Here is a 17,002-nt window from a genome sequence, read left to right as displayed (position 1 = left end):
ACCTTTGCCCTCAGCGTTTTACAAAGGTCTCCTAGGAGCCCCACCTCCACCTCCAGAGCCACCACACGATCGCTGTGGTCCGAGATCACTGCTTCAATCTCCCCAATCTGTGACCCCTGCACCTCCAAACACCTCTCCATCCGCCCCAAAGTACTCTTCAGGGGTGCCACAGCTTCTGCAGTGGCCTTTGCAAGATCCTCATGCATTTCTTTCCTCTGTTTATGGAATTCCTCCTTGCTAAAAGTCATCAGTTCCTGTACCTGGGGCCTTACAGCTTGCCCCTCCCCTGCCTGCATGCTGGAAGAGACTGTCTGTGAAGCACAAAACTGCTTCAACTTTCCAGCCAAACCTCTCCCTGTTTTCTGCCGAGTCCGGTGATCAGGAGACTTCCCATTCCAGGGGTAAACTACTCCTCTAACAGTCACCTAGGCCTTTTCATCAAAATCCCACCCGGATCTGGGTAAAAAGAGCCCTTTTCTGCGACTTTGAACAGGAACAGCCCTTTATGTGACCAATCACTCCATGGTTACAAGCAGAAGTCATTTACAAGGAACTTATGGGGTCGGAGGAGACGCAGACCGAGGAGCTGAAGCGCAAGTGGGGGGAGGAGCTGGGAGGAGAGATAGAGGATGGTCTATGGGCGGACGCGAGTGGATTCAACGTGTCCGCAACATGTGCCAGGCTCAGCCTGATACAATTTAAGGTCATTCACTGGGCTCACATGACAGTGGCCCGGATGAGCAGATTCTTTGGAGTGGAAGACAGGTGCGCAAAATGTGCGGGAGGACCAGCGAACCATGTCCACATGTTCTGGGCATGTCCGAAGCTTTGGGGATTTTGGCAGGGGTTTGCAGATGTCATGTCCACGGTGTTAAAAACAAGGGTGGCACCGAGTCCAGAGGTGGCGATTTTCGGGGGTCGGAAGACCCGGGAATCCAGGAGGAGAAAGAGGCAGACGTTCTGGCCTTTGCTTCCCTGGTAGCCCGGAGACGGAGACTATTAGCTTGGAGGGACTCAAAGCCCCCTAAGTTGGAGACCTGGCTATCGGACATGGCTACCTTTCTCTGTTTGGAGAAAATCAAGTTCGCCTCGAGAGGGTCAGTGTTAGGGTTCGCCCGGAGGTGGCAACCGTTCATCGACTTCTTCGCGGAAAATTAATCGTCAGCAGAAGGGTGGGGGTTAGTTTAGCTTAGAGTAGGGGGTTAGTAAAGTTGGGACCTGTAAGGGGGGGGGAGACGGCTTTTGCACTATGTTTATAGTTTCTTGTACACTCTTTATTTTGTTGTTACAATACCAAAAATACCTCAATAAGATGTTTATTTAAAAAAAAATAAGAAGCAGAATTCTCAGTCCACCAGCCCCGTTTTCCAGCACTCCCCCCTCCTGCAGCCAACCAATGGGGTTTCCAATCGAAGGGCACCCCGCGCCGTCGAGAGACGCGGGGACGTGGGGGCGCTGCTGGCGGAGACTCCCGGCGACGGAGAAGCCCGCAGAAGGAGTCTCTCATTTCAAATGGAGATGAGGAAATGTATTTTCTCAAACAGGGTGGCCAGCCGGAGGAATTCCCTCACACACAGAGCAATGGAGGCGGGGTCATTCAATTTATTCACGGGGGAGTTTGACTGATCTTTTTCACCTTTCACAAAGCTGTCTTGTCTCCTTTTTTTGTTCACTGTTAACTTTGCTTTGACAATGTTGCTGTGAAGCAGTTTCGGGCATTTTACTACATTAAAGACCCGATTTCAATCCTAACTTGTTATTGGGATGGTCAGACAGAAATCCATTCTTGTTCTGTGCAAACATCTACAGTTGTGCTTTCTCGGGACAGGACTACGACACAGCGCTCAGTGTGAGGTTGTTCCACTTGTGTTCACACATCCCTAATGATGCTTTGCTTCAGATTAGCCAATCACACACAGGCTGGAGATCAGAACCGGAACCCTCCGGCTAATTTGGCTGGTTCTGCACCAACGTCAGCAACTGGGCAGCACGGTAGCCTTGTGGATAGCACAATTGCTTCACAGCTCCAGGGTCCCAGGTTCGATTCCGGCTTGGGTCACTGTCTGTGCGGAGTCTGCACATCCTCCCCGTGTGTGCGTGGGTTTCCTCCGGGTGCTCCGGTTTCCTCCCACAGTCCAAAGATGTGCAGGTTAGGTGGATTGGCCGTGATAAATTGCCCTTAGTGTCCAAAATTGCCCTTAGTGTTGGGTGGGATTACTGGGTTGCGGGTATAGGGTGGAGGTGTTGACCTTGGGTAGGGTGCTCTTTCCAAGAGCCGGTGCAGACTCGATGGGCCGAATGGCCTCCTTCTGCACTGTAAATTCTATGATGATAATCTATGATGATTACAGATTACCCCAATCACTGGTCAACCAGTTTAACACCAATAAAACAGAGAAAGTTGTGATGCAACACTCCAAACTACTTTATTAAAGAACAGGGAAAACCCAAAGAACAAAACATTATAGAATGGTTATTAGATTTTAGAATCTCCTGACGATCATCAAGACCAAAACTGCGCAGGAGGGGGTTTGGTTACTTCACATTAACCACCTGCTCTGTGTTGACAACTTTCCCATCGACAAGCGTCTGAGTGATGGTAACAACCTGCTTGGTTCTCACCACTTTTGGCTCTGTAAGAAATAAATTAAAAAGCAATGAAAATAAACAAGCAGAAAGAACTGGCATTTATAGAGTGCCTTTCATACCCTCAGGAATCCCACAGCCGGGGCAATGTGGCAGATAATTTGAGCATCGAAAGATTCCATCAGCAGCAATATTATAAATAATCTGTTTTTGATATTAACTAAGGCATAAATTTGACCATCACTCTCTGGGTAGACCTGACCCTCTGACAGTGCAGCACTCCCTCAGTACTGACCCTCTGACAGTGCAGCACTCCCTCAGTACTGACCCTCTGACAGTGCAGCACTCCCTCAGTACTGACCCTCTGACAGTGCGGCACTCCCTCAGTACTGACCCTCTGACATAGCGGCACTCCCTCGATACTGACCCTCTGACAGTGCGGCACTCCCTCAGTACTGACCCTCTGACAGTGCAGCACTCCCTCAGTACTGACCCTCTGACATAGCGGCACTCCCTCAGTACTGACCCTCTGACAGTGCGGCACTCCCTCAGTACTGACCCTCTGACAGTGCAGCACTCCCTCAGTACTGACCCTCTGACAGTGCGGCACTCCCTCAGTACTGACCCTCTGACAGTGCGGCACTCCCTCAGTACTGACCCTCTGACAGTGCGGCACTCCCTCAGTACTGACCCTCTGACAGTGCAGCACTCCCTCAGTACTGACCCTCTGACAGTGCGGCACTCCCTCAGTACTGACCCTCTGACAGTGCAGCACTCCCTCAGTACTGACCCTCTGACAGTGCAGCACTCCCTCAGTACTGACCCTCTGACAGTGCAGCACTCCCTCAGTACTGACCCTCTGACAGTGCAGCACTCCCTCAGTACTGACCCTCTGACAGTGCGGCACTCCCTCAGTACTGACCCTCTGACAGTGCAGCACTCCCTCAGTACTGACCCACTGACAGTGCAGCACTCCCTCAGTACTGACCCTCTGACAGTGCAGCACTCCCTCAGTACTGACCCTCTGACAGTGCAGCACTCCCTCAGTACTGACCCTCTGACAGAGCGGCACTCCCTCAGTACTGACCCTCTGACTGTGCGGCACTCCCTCAGTACTGACCCTCTGACAGTGCAGCACTCCCTCAGTACTGACCCTCTGACAGTGCGGCACTCCCTCAGTACTGACCCTCTGACAGTGCGGCACTCCCTCAGTACTGACCCTCTGACAGAGCGGCACTCCCTCAGTACTGACCCTCTGACAGTGCGGCACTCCCTCAGTACTGACCCTCTGACAGTGCGGCACTCCCTCAGTACTGACCCTCTGACAGTGCGGCACTCCCTCAGTACTGACCCTCTGACAGTGCAGCACTCCCTCAGTACTGACCCTCTGACAGTGCGGCACTCCCTCAGTACTGACCCTCTGACAGTGCAGCACACCCTCAGTACTGACCCTCTGACAGTGCAGCTCTCTCTCAGTACTGACCCTCTGACAGTGCGTCACTCCCTCAGTACTGACCCTCTGACAGTGCAGCTCTCCCTCAGTACTGACCCTCTGACAGTGCGGCACTTCCTCAGTACTGACCCTCTGACAGTGCAGCACTCCCTCAGTACTGACCCTCTGACAGTGCAGCACTCCCTCAGTACTGACCCTCTGACAGTGCGGCACTCCCTCAGTACTGACCCTCTGACAGAGCGGCACTCCCTCAGTACTGACCCTCTGACAGTGCGGCACTCCCTCAGTACTGACCCTCTGACTGTGCGGCACTCCCTCAGTACTGACCCTCTGACAGTGCGGCACTCCCTCAGTACTGACCCTCTGACAGTGCAGCACTCCCTCAGTACTGACCCTCTGACAGTGCGGCACTCCCTCAGTACTGACCCTCTGACAGTGCAGCACACCCTCAGTACTGACCCTCTGACAGTGCAGCTCTCCCTCAGTACTGACCCTCTGACAGTGCGTCACTCCCTCAGTACTGACCCTCTGACAGTGCAGCTCTCCCTCAGTACTGACCCTCTGACAGTGCAGCACTCCCTCAGTACTGACCCTCTGACAGTGCAGCTCTCCCTCAGTACTGACCCTCTGACAGTGCAGCACTCCCTCAGTACTGACCCTCTGACAGTGCAGCACTCCCTCAGTACTGACCCTCTGACAGTGCGTCACTCCCTCAGTACTGACCCTCTGACAGTGTGGCACTCCCTCAGTACTGACCCTCTGACAGTGCGTCACTCCCTCAATACTGACCCTCTGACAGTGCGGCACTCCCTCAGTACTGACCCTCTGACAATGCGGCACTCCCTCAGTACTGACCCTCTGACAGTGCGGCACTCCCTCAGTACTGACCCTCTGACAGAGCGGCACTCCCTCAGTACTGACCCTCTGACAGTGCGGCACTCCCTCAGTACTGACCCTCTGACAGTACAGCACTCCCTCAGTACTGACCCTCTGACAGTGCAGCTCTCCCTCAGTACTGACCATCTGACAGTGCAGCACTCCCTCAGTACTGACTCTGAGAGTGCAGCACTCCCTCAGTACTGACCCTTTGATAGTGCAGCACTCCCTCAGTACTGACCCTCTGACAGTGCAGCACTCCCTCAGTACTGACCCTCTGACAGTGCGTCACTCCCTCAGTACTGACCCTCTGACAGTGCAGCTCTCCCTCAGTACTGACCCTCTGACAGTGCAGCACTCCCTCAGTACTGACCCTCTGACAGTGCAGCTCTCCCTCAGTACTGACCCTCTGACAGTGCAGCACAACCTCAGTACTGACCCTCTGACAGTGCAGCACTCCCTCAGTACTGACCCTCTGACAGTGCAGCAGTCCCTCAGTACTGACCCTCTGACAGTGCATCATTCCCTCAGTACTGACCCTCTGACAGTGCAGCACTCCCTCAGTACTGACCCTCTGACAGTGCAGCACTCCCTCAGTACTGACCCTCTGACAGTGCGTCATTCCCTCAGTACTGACCCTCTGACAGTGCAGCACTCCCTCAGTACTGACCCTCTGACAGTGCAGCACTCCCTCGGTACTGACCCTCTGACAGCGCAGCACTCCCTCAGTACTGACCCTCTGACAGTGCGTCACTCCCTCAGTACTGACCCTCTGACAATGCAGCAGTCCCTCAGTACTGACCCTCTGACAGTGTAGCACTCCCTCAGTACTGACCCTCTGACAGTGCAGCACTCCCTCAGTACTGACCCTCTGACAGTGCAGCACTCCCTCAGTACTGAACCTCAGAGTGTAGCACTCCCTCAGTACTGACCCTCTGACAGTGCAGCACTCCCTCAGCACTGACCCTCTGACAGTGCGGCACTCCCTCAGTACTGACCCTCTGACAGTGCGGCACTCCCTCAGTACTGACCCTCTGACAGTGCAGCACTCCCTCAGTACTGACCCTCTGACAGTGCGGCCCTCCCTCAGTACTGACCCTCTGACAGTGCAGCACTCCCTCAGTACTGACCCTCTGACAGTGCAGCACTCCCTCAGTACTGACCCTCTGACAGTGTGGCCCTCCCTCAGTACTGACCCTCTGACAGTGCAGCACTCCCTCAGTACTGACCCTCTGACAGTGCAGCACTCCCTCAGTACTGACCCTCTGACAGTGCAGCACTCCCTCAGTACTGACCCTCTGACAGTGCAGCACTCCCTCAGTACTGACCCTCTGACAGTGCAGCACTCCCTCAGTACTGACCCTCAGAGTGTAGCGCTCCCTCAGAATGATCAACGCACTGTGATCAAGTCTCCCAATCAGCAAGGTACAGGGTGAATCTATTTGAGATGAAGAGTCAGTGAAAATGTCTAAGTAATGGGGCAAAATCTGCTCCAGTTCACCTGGCTCTGGCCCAATCTCTGCTTCTGTTTGCGTTACTGATGGTTTGTGTTACTGATGGTTTGCGTTACTGATGGTTTGCGTTACTGATGGTTTGCGTTACTGATGGTTTGCATTACTGATGGTTTGCGTTACTGATGGTTTGCGTTACTGATGGTTTGCGTTACTGATGGTTTGCGTTACTGATGGTTTGCGTTACTGATGGTTTGCGTTACTGAGCAAATTGATGCTCCTTCATTAGGTCACAGTGAGCTTCTGGAAAATGTTGGCATCAGAGCCGGGTGTGCTGCCCACCATCATCACTGAGTGTACATGTGGTCAGACTCAAGCAGTTTGAGGCAATACTAAATGGAGCTGAGCCGTAATATCAGGTTAACCAACACTGAGAATTCCTGCCTTGTTTGGCAACACAAATCTGTTCCAGTTGAAGCGGCTGACTGTGAGAGAGACCCTGCAGATTGAACATGCACCCACCGTCCTGCCTGCCGTCCGCTCAAGTCAAAAGAATGAACCAATAAGCCATCTTTCTCTCCCCCACTATATTTCCCAGCACGTTATGGAACAGATTGTGTGGGATTCAGTATCTCTCTCACTACCCAGCTTCCCCGTGTAGTGTAGACCCTGACAAAATCCCGACTGACACCCACTGACTCCAATTACTTACTTTCGACAACTTCTGACTTGATTTCTGTTACATATCTGTAAGAGAAACAAAGAATAATTCATAATTAGGCAGCAAGAGAAAGTCAATTAAAATTATCTGAGAGAGGAAGGCTAGGATCGGGACTGTGCACTGGACCAATAGGATTCTCAGCTGGGACAGCGCTGGAGCGTGAAAGTGAGATATTTGGGGTGGAGTCGGAAAGGATGCTGTAAAGATCAAAGTGGAGAAGCAGCGAAGGAGTTAGAGACATTCGGCATCTTCCAATAAATCAGTCACTGCCCCTGAATTCCAAAGGTGACAATGTGCCTTCTCGGTGACCAGAATCCGGCTGGATCCTGAAACTGTGGCATTGGTCCAGCACACAACACAAACTCGGTAAGGAGAATGCATGTTGCGAACGGCCTCTATGAGGATTGTTAAGAATCCGATTGACATGGGCAGCACGGTGGCACAGTGGTTAGCACTGCGGCCTCACGGCGCCGAGGCCCCAGGTTTGACCCCGGCTCTGGGTCACTGTCCGAGTGGAGATTACACATTCTCCCCGTGTCTGCGTGTGTTTCGCCCCCACAACCCAAAAATGTGCAGAGTAGGTGGATTGGCCACGCTACATTGCCCCTTAATTGGAAAAAAATGAATTGGGTACTCTAAAAGAATCCGATTGACAAAATTGCTTTGCTAGCACCTGTTAATGAGACTGCCTGTGCAGTGTGGGGGCGAATGCTGAAAAGGAGTAAACTCAGGCTGAGGTTTCGCTGCTGGAGGCGCATAAAGAGATTACTTGGATCACTTTGTCGATAATTCAACAACATTCTCGCAACATATATGCCAGAAAGTCTCTGAGGGCTTCACCTGAACAGAATTAGTGCTCCTCCACCTTCTCAGAGTCATCAGGACAAAGGGAGCTCTTTGGTCATCAGCATTGTTCTAAGGAACCCCATCAGTCTGCAGTAGGAATGGGACATGGGACCAGGCTGAACGATACCAGAGGAGGGAACTGTGACAAGCGGACAGGAGTACGAGGGGACATCCCTCCTTTCCTCCAAGGCCTCCAGTATTACATCTGAGAAGCTGTCCATTCTCTCTTTACCCTGACAGCTGTTGTGACAGCCAGACCACTCCACACCTTCAGGAACATTGTGCCTGAGTTCTGATTCAGCAACAACAGGCATGTTTCTATCTTTATGATGATCGATGAGCTCCAAAATTGAAAGCTGAACCCAGATTTACAAACAGGCATGTGTTATTAACACAGCAATTGTGTTCACACCTTCAGCAAAGCAGCCCCCTTAGTGTTTCCATCAAGCTGGGGTTATTAAAGCTTCAGGAAAGGGAAAGGCTGAGAGCGAGCCAGTGAATGTGTGTTGCGTGGAGGCAGTTTTAGTTATTTCCTCACCTATTTTCTTCTCCCTCAAGGAGGCGGCGATATGTAGCAATCTCCATCTCCAGCCTCATTTTGATACTCAGAAGCTGTGTGTATTCTTGGGATTTTCGCTGCATATCCGCGTGAATAAGCGCCAAGTCTTCTTGGCGGTCATTCAGGAGGCCCTGCAGTCTGTTGAACTCCAGAGCGTTGCGATCTTCCACTTCCAGGAGACTGTCTTCCAGAGACATTTTCTACATCAGAAATTAACAATCAGTAACCAATGGAGAAGAAGGATAAGAGGGAGTAAATTTAAAACAGATTTGAGGAGAAACTACTTCTCCCAAAGGGTTGTGAATCTGTGGAATTCGCTACCCCGGAGTGCGGTGGATGCTGGGACAGTGAGTCAATTTAAGGAGGAGTTAGACAGATTTTAAATTGGGAATGGGTTGAAGGGTTATGGAGAACGGGCAGGACGGTGGAGTTGAGGCCAGGATGGGGTCAGCCATGATCGAATGGCGGAGCAGACTCGATGGGCCGAATGGCCTCATTCTGCTCCTATATCTTATGAACTTATAAGTTGAGGAAGTACAAATCTGATTACTGAGGATGTAACCCAGGACTGTACTCACCACACTCAGTAATGTCTGAAGATCAATCTCCAATGTCTGCAGTTTCCGTCTCTGTTCTGTGAGCTGTGAATTCTCTGACTGGACTACCTGGGTAGTCGTAGACACTGTCTGTTGTAGATTCGCACACTGTCATTAAAAAAAAGTTCAAAGTTTTGAAAGTGTAAGCAAAGAGCGACTCAGTTTTTATCCAGTCTCACTTATAATTATTTCAAATATAATCATTTCTCTGTCTCCTTTTCTGATGATCCAGTGGCTTCTGATCTACAAGGTCCAAGGTCTTCCTGATCTGTGCCAAGTTAATGGATGGATTTGGAATTTCAGTAAGCGCATTACAATATTTCTACTGGATAGAGTATGGCCAGTGTTCTCGCTCTGGACTCCAGTCATAGCTGCTGACTAGTTTCTGGAGGTAATTGGTTGTGACAACTACAGAAAAAAAGCGGAATGGAGGATGGAATCGCAATAAAAAGATGCATCAAAAATGCAGACAAGGTTTCCAGCTACAGGCTATCTCAGCGTTCCATGGTAAGGTTTGAGTTAAGACGACTATTGGAGATGGGCTCACTGGGTTTTGGAGTGCTGTATACCTCGGTTGAGCCTAATGGACGCATGTGTTCAACCATTTGGGCTGCAACCTGTGGAACACCTTCCTTAATCCTGTCTGTCTCGTTTGAAACCAGGCTCTTTGATCAGAGTTTTTTTTGCCTGCCTGAATATTCCTGGTGTCTCAGTGTCAAATTATAGTGAAGCACCTTGAGACATTTTAAAGTTAAAAATGCTACAGAAATGCTGTCGGCGGGAAAAGTTAATCCCAAAAACTGGAGAATTCCGCCCATATTTACATAGCAGCCTGTGGCACAGCCCTAATTGGTCAATCTCATTACCTGTTCCCTGTACCAGGATTCTGCTTCCTTCTGATTTTTCGCGACCACTAGTTCATATTTTTCTCTTATTTCGCCCAGAACTTTGGTCAAATCTTCGCCTGGGAGAGAATCCACATCCACTGTGACTCTGCCGCGTAGTTGATTGCGGAGAATCTTCAGCTCCTGTGGAGAAAGAAAGAGAAAGAAAGAGCGATGAGGGTGTTTGGGTTACAAGCGCATGGATCGTCCATCCTGGTGGTTATGGTAGGGGAGCAGTAACCTGAAGGTGACAATCTCTAATTGGGAGCAGTGGCAAAAAATGATATCAATGTGAACAAATTCTCAAGGATTCTGACAAACCCAATCATTAGCAGACAAATAGCGGATGCACTTTACTGTAAGATAATAAGATTTGCCAGCAAGGTGGCTGCTGTGAATTATGTATTGAAATGTGAATATATTTGAGTTATTGAAGCAGGACAGGAATCATGGGTATAATGAACATGTCACTAAAGCTAACCTGACAATATCCCTGGACTGTTGGAAAAATGTATTGGAATTCTGGGATGAAAAGCAAGCAATATAAACTCCGAAAGGCCTTGGCTAGACCACACCGGGAGCACTGCGTGCAGTATCTGTCTCCTGTTTTAATGATATTCCAGGATATTCCGTTATTGGAGGAGTTACAGTGGATTAACGTACGAGCAGATGTTGGGCTGGAGACACCAGTCCCCTAGTCGTCTGTTTCTTGATCCAAAGGGTGATGAGTTCAGGAACAAGTTACTGGGCAAACAGTGGAATAGGAAAATTAATGGATTTACAGAAATAAATCTACAGGTTGCAGCTAGCACGTGGAATTCTGGGTCATGGAAACTGTGGATGGTGCAAGAGATGGGGCTCCTCCAGGCTGGATCTTCTATTATTTTTCCATTTCCCCCCAGGGCTCATTGTGAAAGTGAATCTAATCATTCTGACGGAATATTGACGATGGAGCATATCAGATTAACATAAAAACTTACTTAACTGGGTCAGAAATGCTCCTCAGTAAAGGGAACCCTCCCCCTCTATGCAGCCTCCCCTGCTTAAAGCTCCAGTCCCATGCTATGTAGACACTTTACCCTTTACCCCACTTTAAGCTCTTTACCCCACCCGCCAATCATATGACATTCTACTAAAATTAGAACAAAGCGTATTTTGTTGTTGATTGCTCAGAAGCTGCTTACTTCATCATGGTTTTTCTTGGAGTAAATTGTCTCTTCCTTCACTCGTTCAATCTGCGACTCCAGGTCAGCCCTGGTGATGGTCATTTCATCCAGCACTTTGCGTAAACCTCCAATGTCCATCTCCACTCCACGTCTTATGGCATACTCTGATTCATATCTATAAGATAGACATGAACCATAATACCTTTTAAAAAACTGTTTCAAAAATGTTTACAGGCCTAAAGGGCAGCACATGATCAGAGCCAGCTGTGACAATGGGCCCCAATAAATGTCTGAAGAAGTTACATTGGATTCGAAACGCTATCTCTATTTTCTCTTTCCACAGATGCTGCCAGGCCGGCTGTGTTTTTCCAGTAATTTCTGTCTTTATTTCAAATGTCAGGCTGGTCTAGTTGGAAGTTCTGGGGAGGCCACTAACACTCTGAATAGGCAAATGTCTCTGGATGCTGACTACATGGACATCCCGAAGGTGTCTGACGTTCAGCGAAAGAGAAAGTGCACGGAATTGGAGATGACCTAATGACGTGGGCTGGTGATTGGTCAGGAGGCAGGAGATGGGAAGTAAGGATAAAGGGAATGTCTTCTGATTGGGAGGCTATGGAAAGTTGAAATCCTAACTTTGGGATTGGCGTTTCCCCAGAGAGATCAATGATTTTGTTGACGGGATGGCGAGTCATAAATCCATGTTTGTCAATGCCACTAAGCTCGGAGACACCACGGGCTTTGTAGATATGAACAGGAAGTTACAAACCCTTGGAATCTCTTCCCAGTTAAGTTTGTTCTCCCATGAAAGCCATGGGAGGGGGGGGGGGGGGGGTGGGTGGGGGGGGGGGGGGGCAGTAGGTTTTGGAATCCTAACAAATACCTATTTGCTAAGGAGTTTCCTAGATCTGTAAGTTAAGTTGAATTTTTCCCTCTGTGTTGGAGCTTTGAACAAACCCCACCTCCTCGGAGGTCCTTCCTTCTGAACAGGAACATTTTCCATTGGTCACTAACCAGAGATCACAGATTGAAGTCCATCAAAAGGCTGGGTGTGTGGCGGGTTGATAGGGGTGGGTGAGGGGTGGGGGGGAGGGGTGGCGGGGGGGGGGGGTCTGTTGAGGGGAAGGGGGTGGGTTTGTTGGTATGATGAGGAGAACGTTATTTATACAATGAGTTATTCTGATCTGAAGGGCAGTGGAATCAGATTCAATAATAACTTTCAAACAAGAGTTGGACAAATGTTTGAAAGTAACTGCAGGGCTATAGGGACACAGCAGGGCCGGGTGGGATGAATTGGACGGCTCTTTCAAATAGTCCACACAGGCACGTTAGGCTGAATGCTCTGTGTGCTGTTTAATTGTATGATTTCTACAGACCTGTTTTCAAGCAACCCCTTTAACATGTTGTACTTCTGCCTATTTCCCATTCTCTATCTGGCTTTCTGTGTAACATCTTGACGACCCTCAACAAATCTTGGAGGATCTCCAAGATTGGCAGATCCTCCAAATATGGTGTCGGGAAAGGTAGCCTAACTGCACCATTTTCTTCTAAACCAACCTGCTCAGCATCGAAGAGCTTATCACTGAAATCCAGCTGCTCTGCGCCTGACACCAGACTCGTGAAGCAATTGTCCCGCTCGGAGTTGGGGCACAGGAGATTCATGGAGGACATGGAGATACTTTCGGGATGTCCTCAAAGCTCCTCTGAAGAGGTCACACACCCTCACCAACTCGTGAGAGACCATAGCTTGTTAATAACCAAAATGAAGACGGTTTATTCAGTACGGCACCAAACATGTCGAGAGGCTTAGTTAGGTTTACTCAGAGACAAGGTCGAGGCATCTTGGGCATCATTCTCCGCCGGCGGGAGTCTCCGTTTTGCCGGCGCCCGGGGGTTTCCCGACGGCGTGGGGCTGCCCCACAATGGGAAACCCCATTGACCGGCCGGTGTTACGGAGACTCCCGCCGGCCGGTCGGGGCTGAAATGTGGCGGGGCGGGTAGGAGAATTTCGCCCCAGATCTCCAAATCACCTAAATACCCAACCCTGCCAGCAAGACCTGCCCCAAATGTGGCTGAGTCTGCAGATTGTGCATTGGATTAGCAACCATCTCAGAAACAAATCATCCTCAGTCTCAGGGACTGCCAATGACTGTACACATACAGGCTGCTGCTGGGAAGATTGTACACATACAGGCTGCTGCTGGGTAGATTGTACACATACAGGCTGCTGCTGGGAAGATTGTACACATACAGGCTGCTGCTGGGAAGATTGTACACATACAGGCTGCAGCTGGGAAGATTGTACACATACAGGCTGCTGCTGGGAAGATTGTACACATACAGGCTGCTGCTGGGAAGATTGTACACATACAGGCTGCTGCTGGGAAGATTGTACAGATACAGGCTGCAGCTGGGAAGATTGTACAGATACAGGCTGCAGCTGGGAAGATTGTACACATACAGGCTGCTGCTGGGAAGATTGTACACACAGGCTGCTGTTGGGAAGATTGTACAGATACAGGCTGCTGCTGGGAAGATTGTACACATACAGGCTGCTGCTGGGAAGATTGTACACATACAGGCTGCAGCTGGGAAGATTGTACACATACAGGCTGCTGCTGGGAAGATTGTACACATACAGGCTGCTGCTGGGAAGATTGTACAGATACAGGCTGCAGCTGGGAAGATTGTACAGATACAGGCTGCAGCTGGGAAGATTGTACACATACAGGCTGCAGCTGGGAAGATTGTACACATACAGGCTGCTGCTGGGAAGATTGTACACACAGGCTGCTGCTGGGAAGATTGTACACACAGGCTGCTGCTGGGAAGATTGTACACATACAGGCTGCAGCTGGGAAGATTGTACACATACAGGCTGCTGCTGGGAAGATTGTACACACAGGCTGCTGCTGGGAAGATTGTACACACAGGCTGCTGCTGGGAAGATTGTACAGATACAGGCTGCAGCTGGGAAGATTGTACACATACAGGCTGCAGCTGGGAAGATTGTACACATACAGGCTGCTGCTGGGAAGATTGTACACACAGGCTGCTGCTGGGAAGATTGTACACATACAGGCTGCAGCTGGGAAGATTGTACACATACAGGCTGCTGCTGGGAAGATTGTACAGATACAGGCTGCTGCTGGGAAGATTGTACAGATACAGGCTGCTGCTGGGAAGATTGTACACATACAGGCTGCTGCTGGGAAGATTGTACACACAGGCTGCTGCTGGGAAGACTGTACACATACAGGCTGCTGCTGGGAAGATTGTACAGATACAGGCTGCAGGTGGGAAGATTGTACACACAGGCTGCAGCTGGGAAGATTGTACAGATACAGGCTGCTGCTGGGAAGATTGTACAGATACAGGCTGCTGCTGGGAAGATTGTACAGATACAGGCTGCAGCTGGGAAGATTGTACACACAGGCTACAGCTATTCTGGCGGGGTTCTTTCTTCTTAATTTTAATGAGTTGATGGAACCAAAAAAAGGACTCACTTGGTTTTAAAGTCGTCTGCTGCCAGTTTTGCGTTGTCAATCTGCAGCAATATCCTGGCATTGGCAAGAGAGGCATCATTAATCTGTAAAATACAACATTAAATATCATTCATGACTTTGCTTGTGGAAGACCCAAAACTAAGGGTCAATGGAATCGGCTCCATTCAAACACATTTCCACAAGATGGATTATATGGCACAGTGGAATAGTCACTGGACCAGCAATCCCAGCACCCAGAGTAATAATGCTCTGGGAAGTTGGGTTGGAATTCCACCACGGCAGATAGTCAAACTTGAATTCAATGGCTGGCACGGTGGCACTGATTACTCACAGCGCCAGGGTCCCAGGTTCGATTCCGGCTTGGGTCGCTGTCTGTGCGGAGTCTGCACGTTCTCCCCGTGTGTGCGTGGGTTTCCTCCGGGTGCTCCGGTTTCCTCCCACAGTCCAAAGATGTGCAGGTTAGGTGGATTGTCCGTGATAAATTGCCCCTGAGTGTCCAACAGTTAGGTGGCGTTATGGGGATAGGGCAGGGGGGTGAGCCTAGACAGAGTGCCCCTTCAGAGGGTGGGGGCAGGCTCGAAGGGCCGAATGGCCTCCTTCTGCACTGTAGGGATTCTAATAGAAATCTGGAATTTTAAGTCTAATGTTGGCCATGAAAGAGCTATAAAAACCCACCAGGTTCACTGATGTCCTCAATGAAGGAAATCTGCCCTCCTGACCTGGTCTGGCCTACATGTGACTCTAGACCCAAGGCAAGGGCAGTGAGGGTGATGATGGGCAGTACACCGTGGCCCGGGCACTGATACCCACAGCCCCTGGACAAAAACCTTTTTAAAAGACTAACTTCCTGCCTGAGTTGAGAGTTGCCATACCTGCTGACGGAGATCAGTAATCGTTTGCCAATAAGTGCCCAGGTCTTTGCTTCCTGACACTGTTCTCTGTTCATAGAACTGGCGGATCTGTACCTCCAGCTGGTTGTTGGACTTTTCCAGAGAGCGCACTTTTTCCAGGTACAGGGCCAGGCGGTCGTTCAGGTTTTGCATGGTCTGTTTCTCATTGACGCTGAAGGCCTCGAAGGGGCCGGCGCTGTGCCCCCCGGAGTAGAAGCTGCCCCCATAGCCCGAGCTGGCGCTGGAGATGCGGGTGCTGCGGGACGGCGTGCTGTACACACTCAGGGCTCGGCGGCCCTTGTTGCCCCCGGAGGACACACTCTGCCTGCTAGACTTGGAGGAGCTGAGGATAACGGAGCCGCTGCTCCTGCGGGGCGTTCGGTTCAGTAAGGACAAGGAAGTCATTCTCACAATCCGCTCAAAGTCACTGCACTCCGGGTCAGACAGTGACAACTGCAGCCAATGCTCGGAAATTTATTCCCCAAACCTCCATGGGCGTCTCTTGGTGGCACTGGAGAATGTAAACCTTCGGCTTTCTCAAATGACAATGCAGAATAAAAGATCAGAATGTTGAAAAGTGGGAGCAGGTCTAGCCACATACCAACATGAGGACACATCATCATCACTATTGTTCACTAGAAGCATCTCACACACCCAGTTAATATAGAAAATATTTCCGGAAAGCTCTGCTTCTAATGGGACATCCAATGGTGTCCAGCCTATAACTGGTTTGGATTCTTTCACAGTCTGTGAAGCTCATTGGCAAGGCCAGAATATATTGCCCATCCCGAATTACTCTTGAAAAGGGGGTGGCGTTCTACAACCGCCGCAGTCCATGTGGTGTCGGTTCACCCACTGTGCTGTTAGCGAGGGAGTTCCAGGAGTTTGACCCAGTGACAGTGAGGGAATGGCGATATATTTCCCAAGTTGGGATGGTGAGTGACTTGGAGGGGAGCTTGCAGGCACTGGTGTCATCATGCGTCTGCTGCCCCTGTCCTTCTGGGTGGTGCAGATCACACATTTGGAAGGTGCTGTCAAAGGAGCCTTGGTGAGTTGCTGCAGTGCATCTTGTTGGGTGGCACGGTAGCCCAATGGTTAGCATTGTTGCTTCACAGTGCTAGGGAAAAGCCGCCTGTTCGGGTACGCAGAGGGAGAATTCAGAATGTCCAAATTACCTAACAAGCACACCTTTCAGGGCTTGTGGGAGGAAACCGGAGCACCCGGAGGAAACACACACAGACACGGGGAGAACGTGCACAGTGACCTCAGCCGGGAATCAAATCTGGGACCCTGGCACTGTGATGCAACAGCGCTAACCACTGCTACCATGCAGAGTGAGACAGCTAGTCTAAGGAACATTGGTGAGTTTTTGCAGTGCATCTTGTATGGTGCACACGGCTGCTACTGCTCATCGCTGGTGGAGGCTTTGATTATTTGTGGCAATCAATTCGGCTGCTTTGTCCTGGAT

General features: G+C 50.3%; 1 protein-coding gene across 1 annotated transcript; it reads right to left on the bottom strand.

The window, feature by feature from the left end:
- Positions 1-2,401: 2,401 nt before the first annotated feature.
- Positions 2,402-16,063, bottom strand: LOC140398680 (keratin, type I cytoskeletal 19-like). Its single transcript, XM_072487661.1, has 8 exons — positions 15,517-16,063; positions 14,645-14,727; positions 11,157-11,313; positions 9,955-10,116; positions 9,071-9,196; positions 8,472-8,692; positions 7,079-7,113; positions 2,402-2,633 (listed from the first exon to the last, which is right to left on the bottom strand). The coding sequence occupies exons 1-8, from the start codon at positions 15,937-15,939 to the stop codon at positions 2,536-2,538; spliced, it is 1,305 nt and encodes a 434-aa protein (XP_072343762.1). The 5' UTR covers positions 15,940-16,063; the 3' UTR covers positions 2,402-2,535.
- Between the last annotated feature and the right edge of the window lie 939 nt (positions 16,064-17,002).

Source organism: Scyliorhinus torazame, chromosome 21 (genome assembly GCF_047496885.1).
Source record: "Scyliorhinus torazame isolate Kashiwa2021f chromosome 21, sScyTor2.1, whole genome shotgun sequence".
NCBI classification, from domain to species: Eukaryota; Metazoa; Chordata; class Chondrichthyes; order Carcharhiniformes; family Scyliorhinidae; genus Scyliorhinus; species Scyliorhinus torazame.
This window is presented reverse-complemented; position numbering and strand designations above follow the sequence as displayed.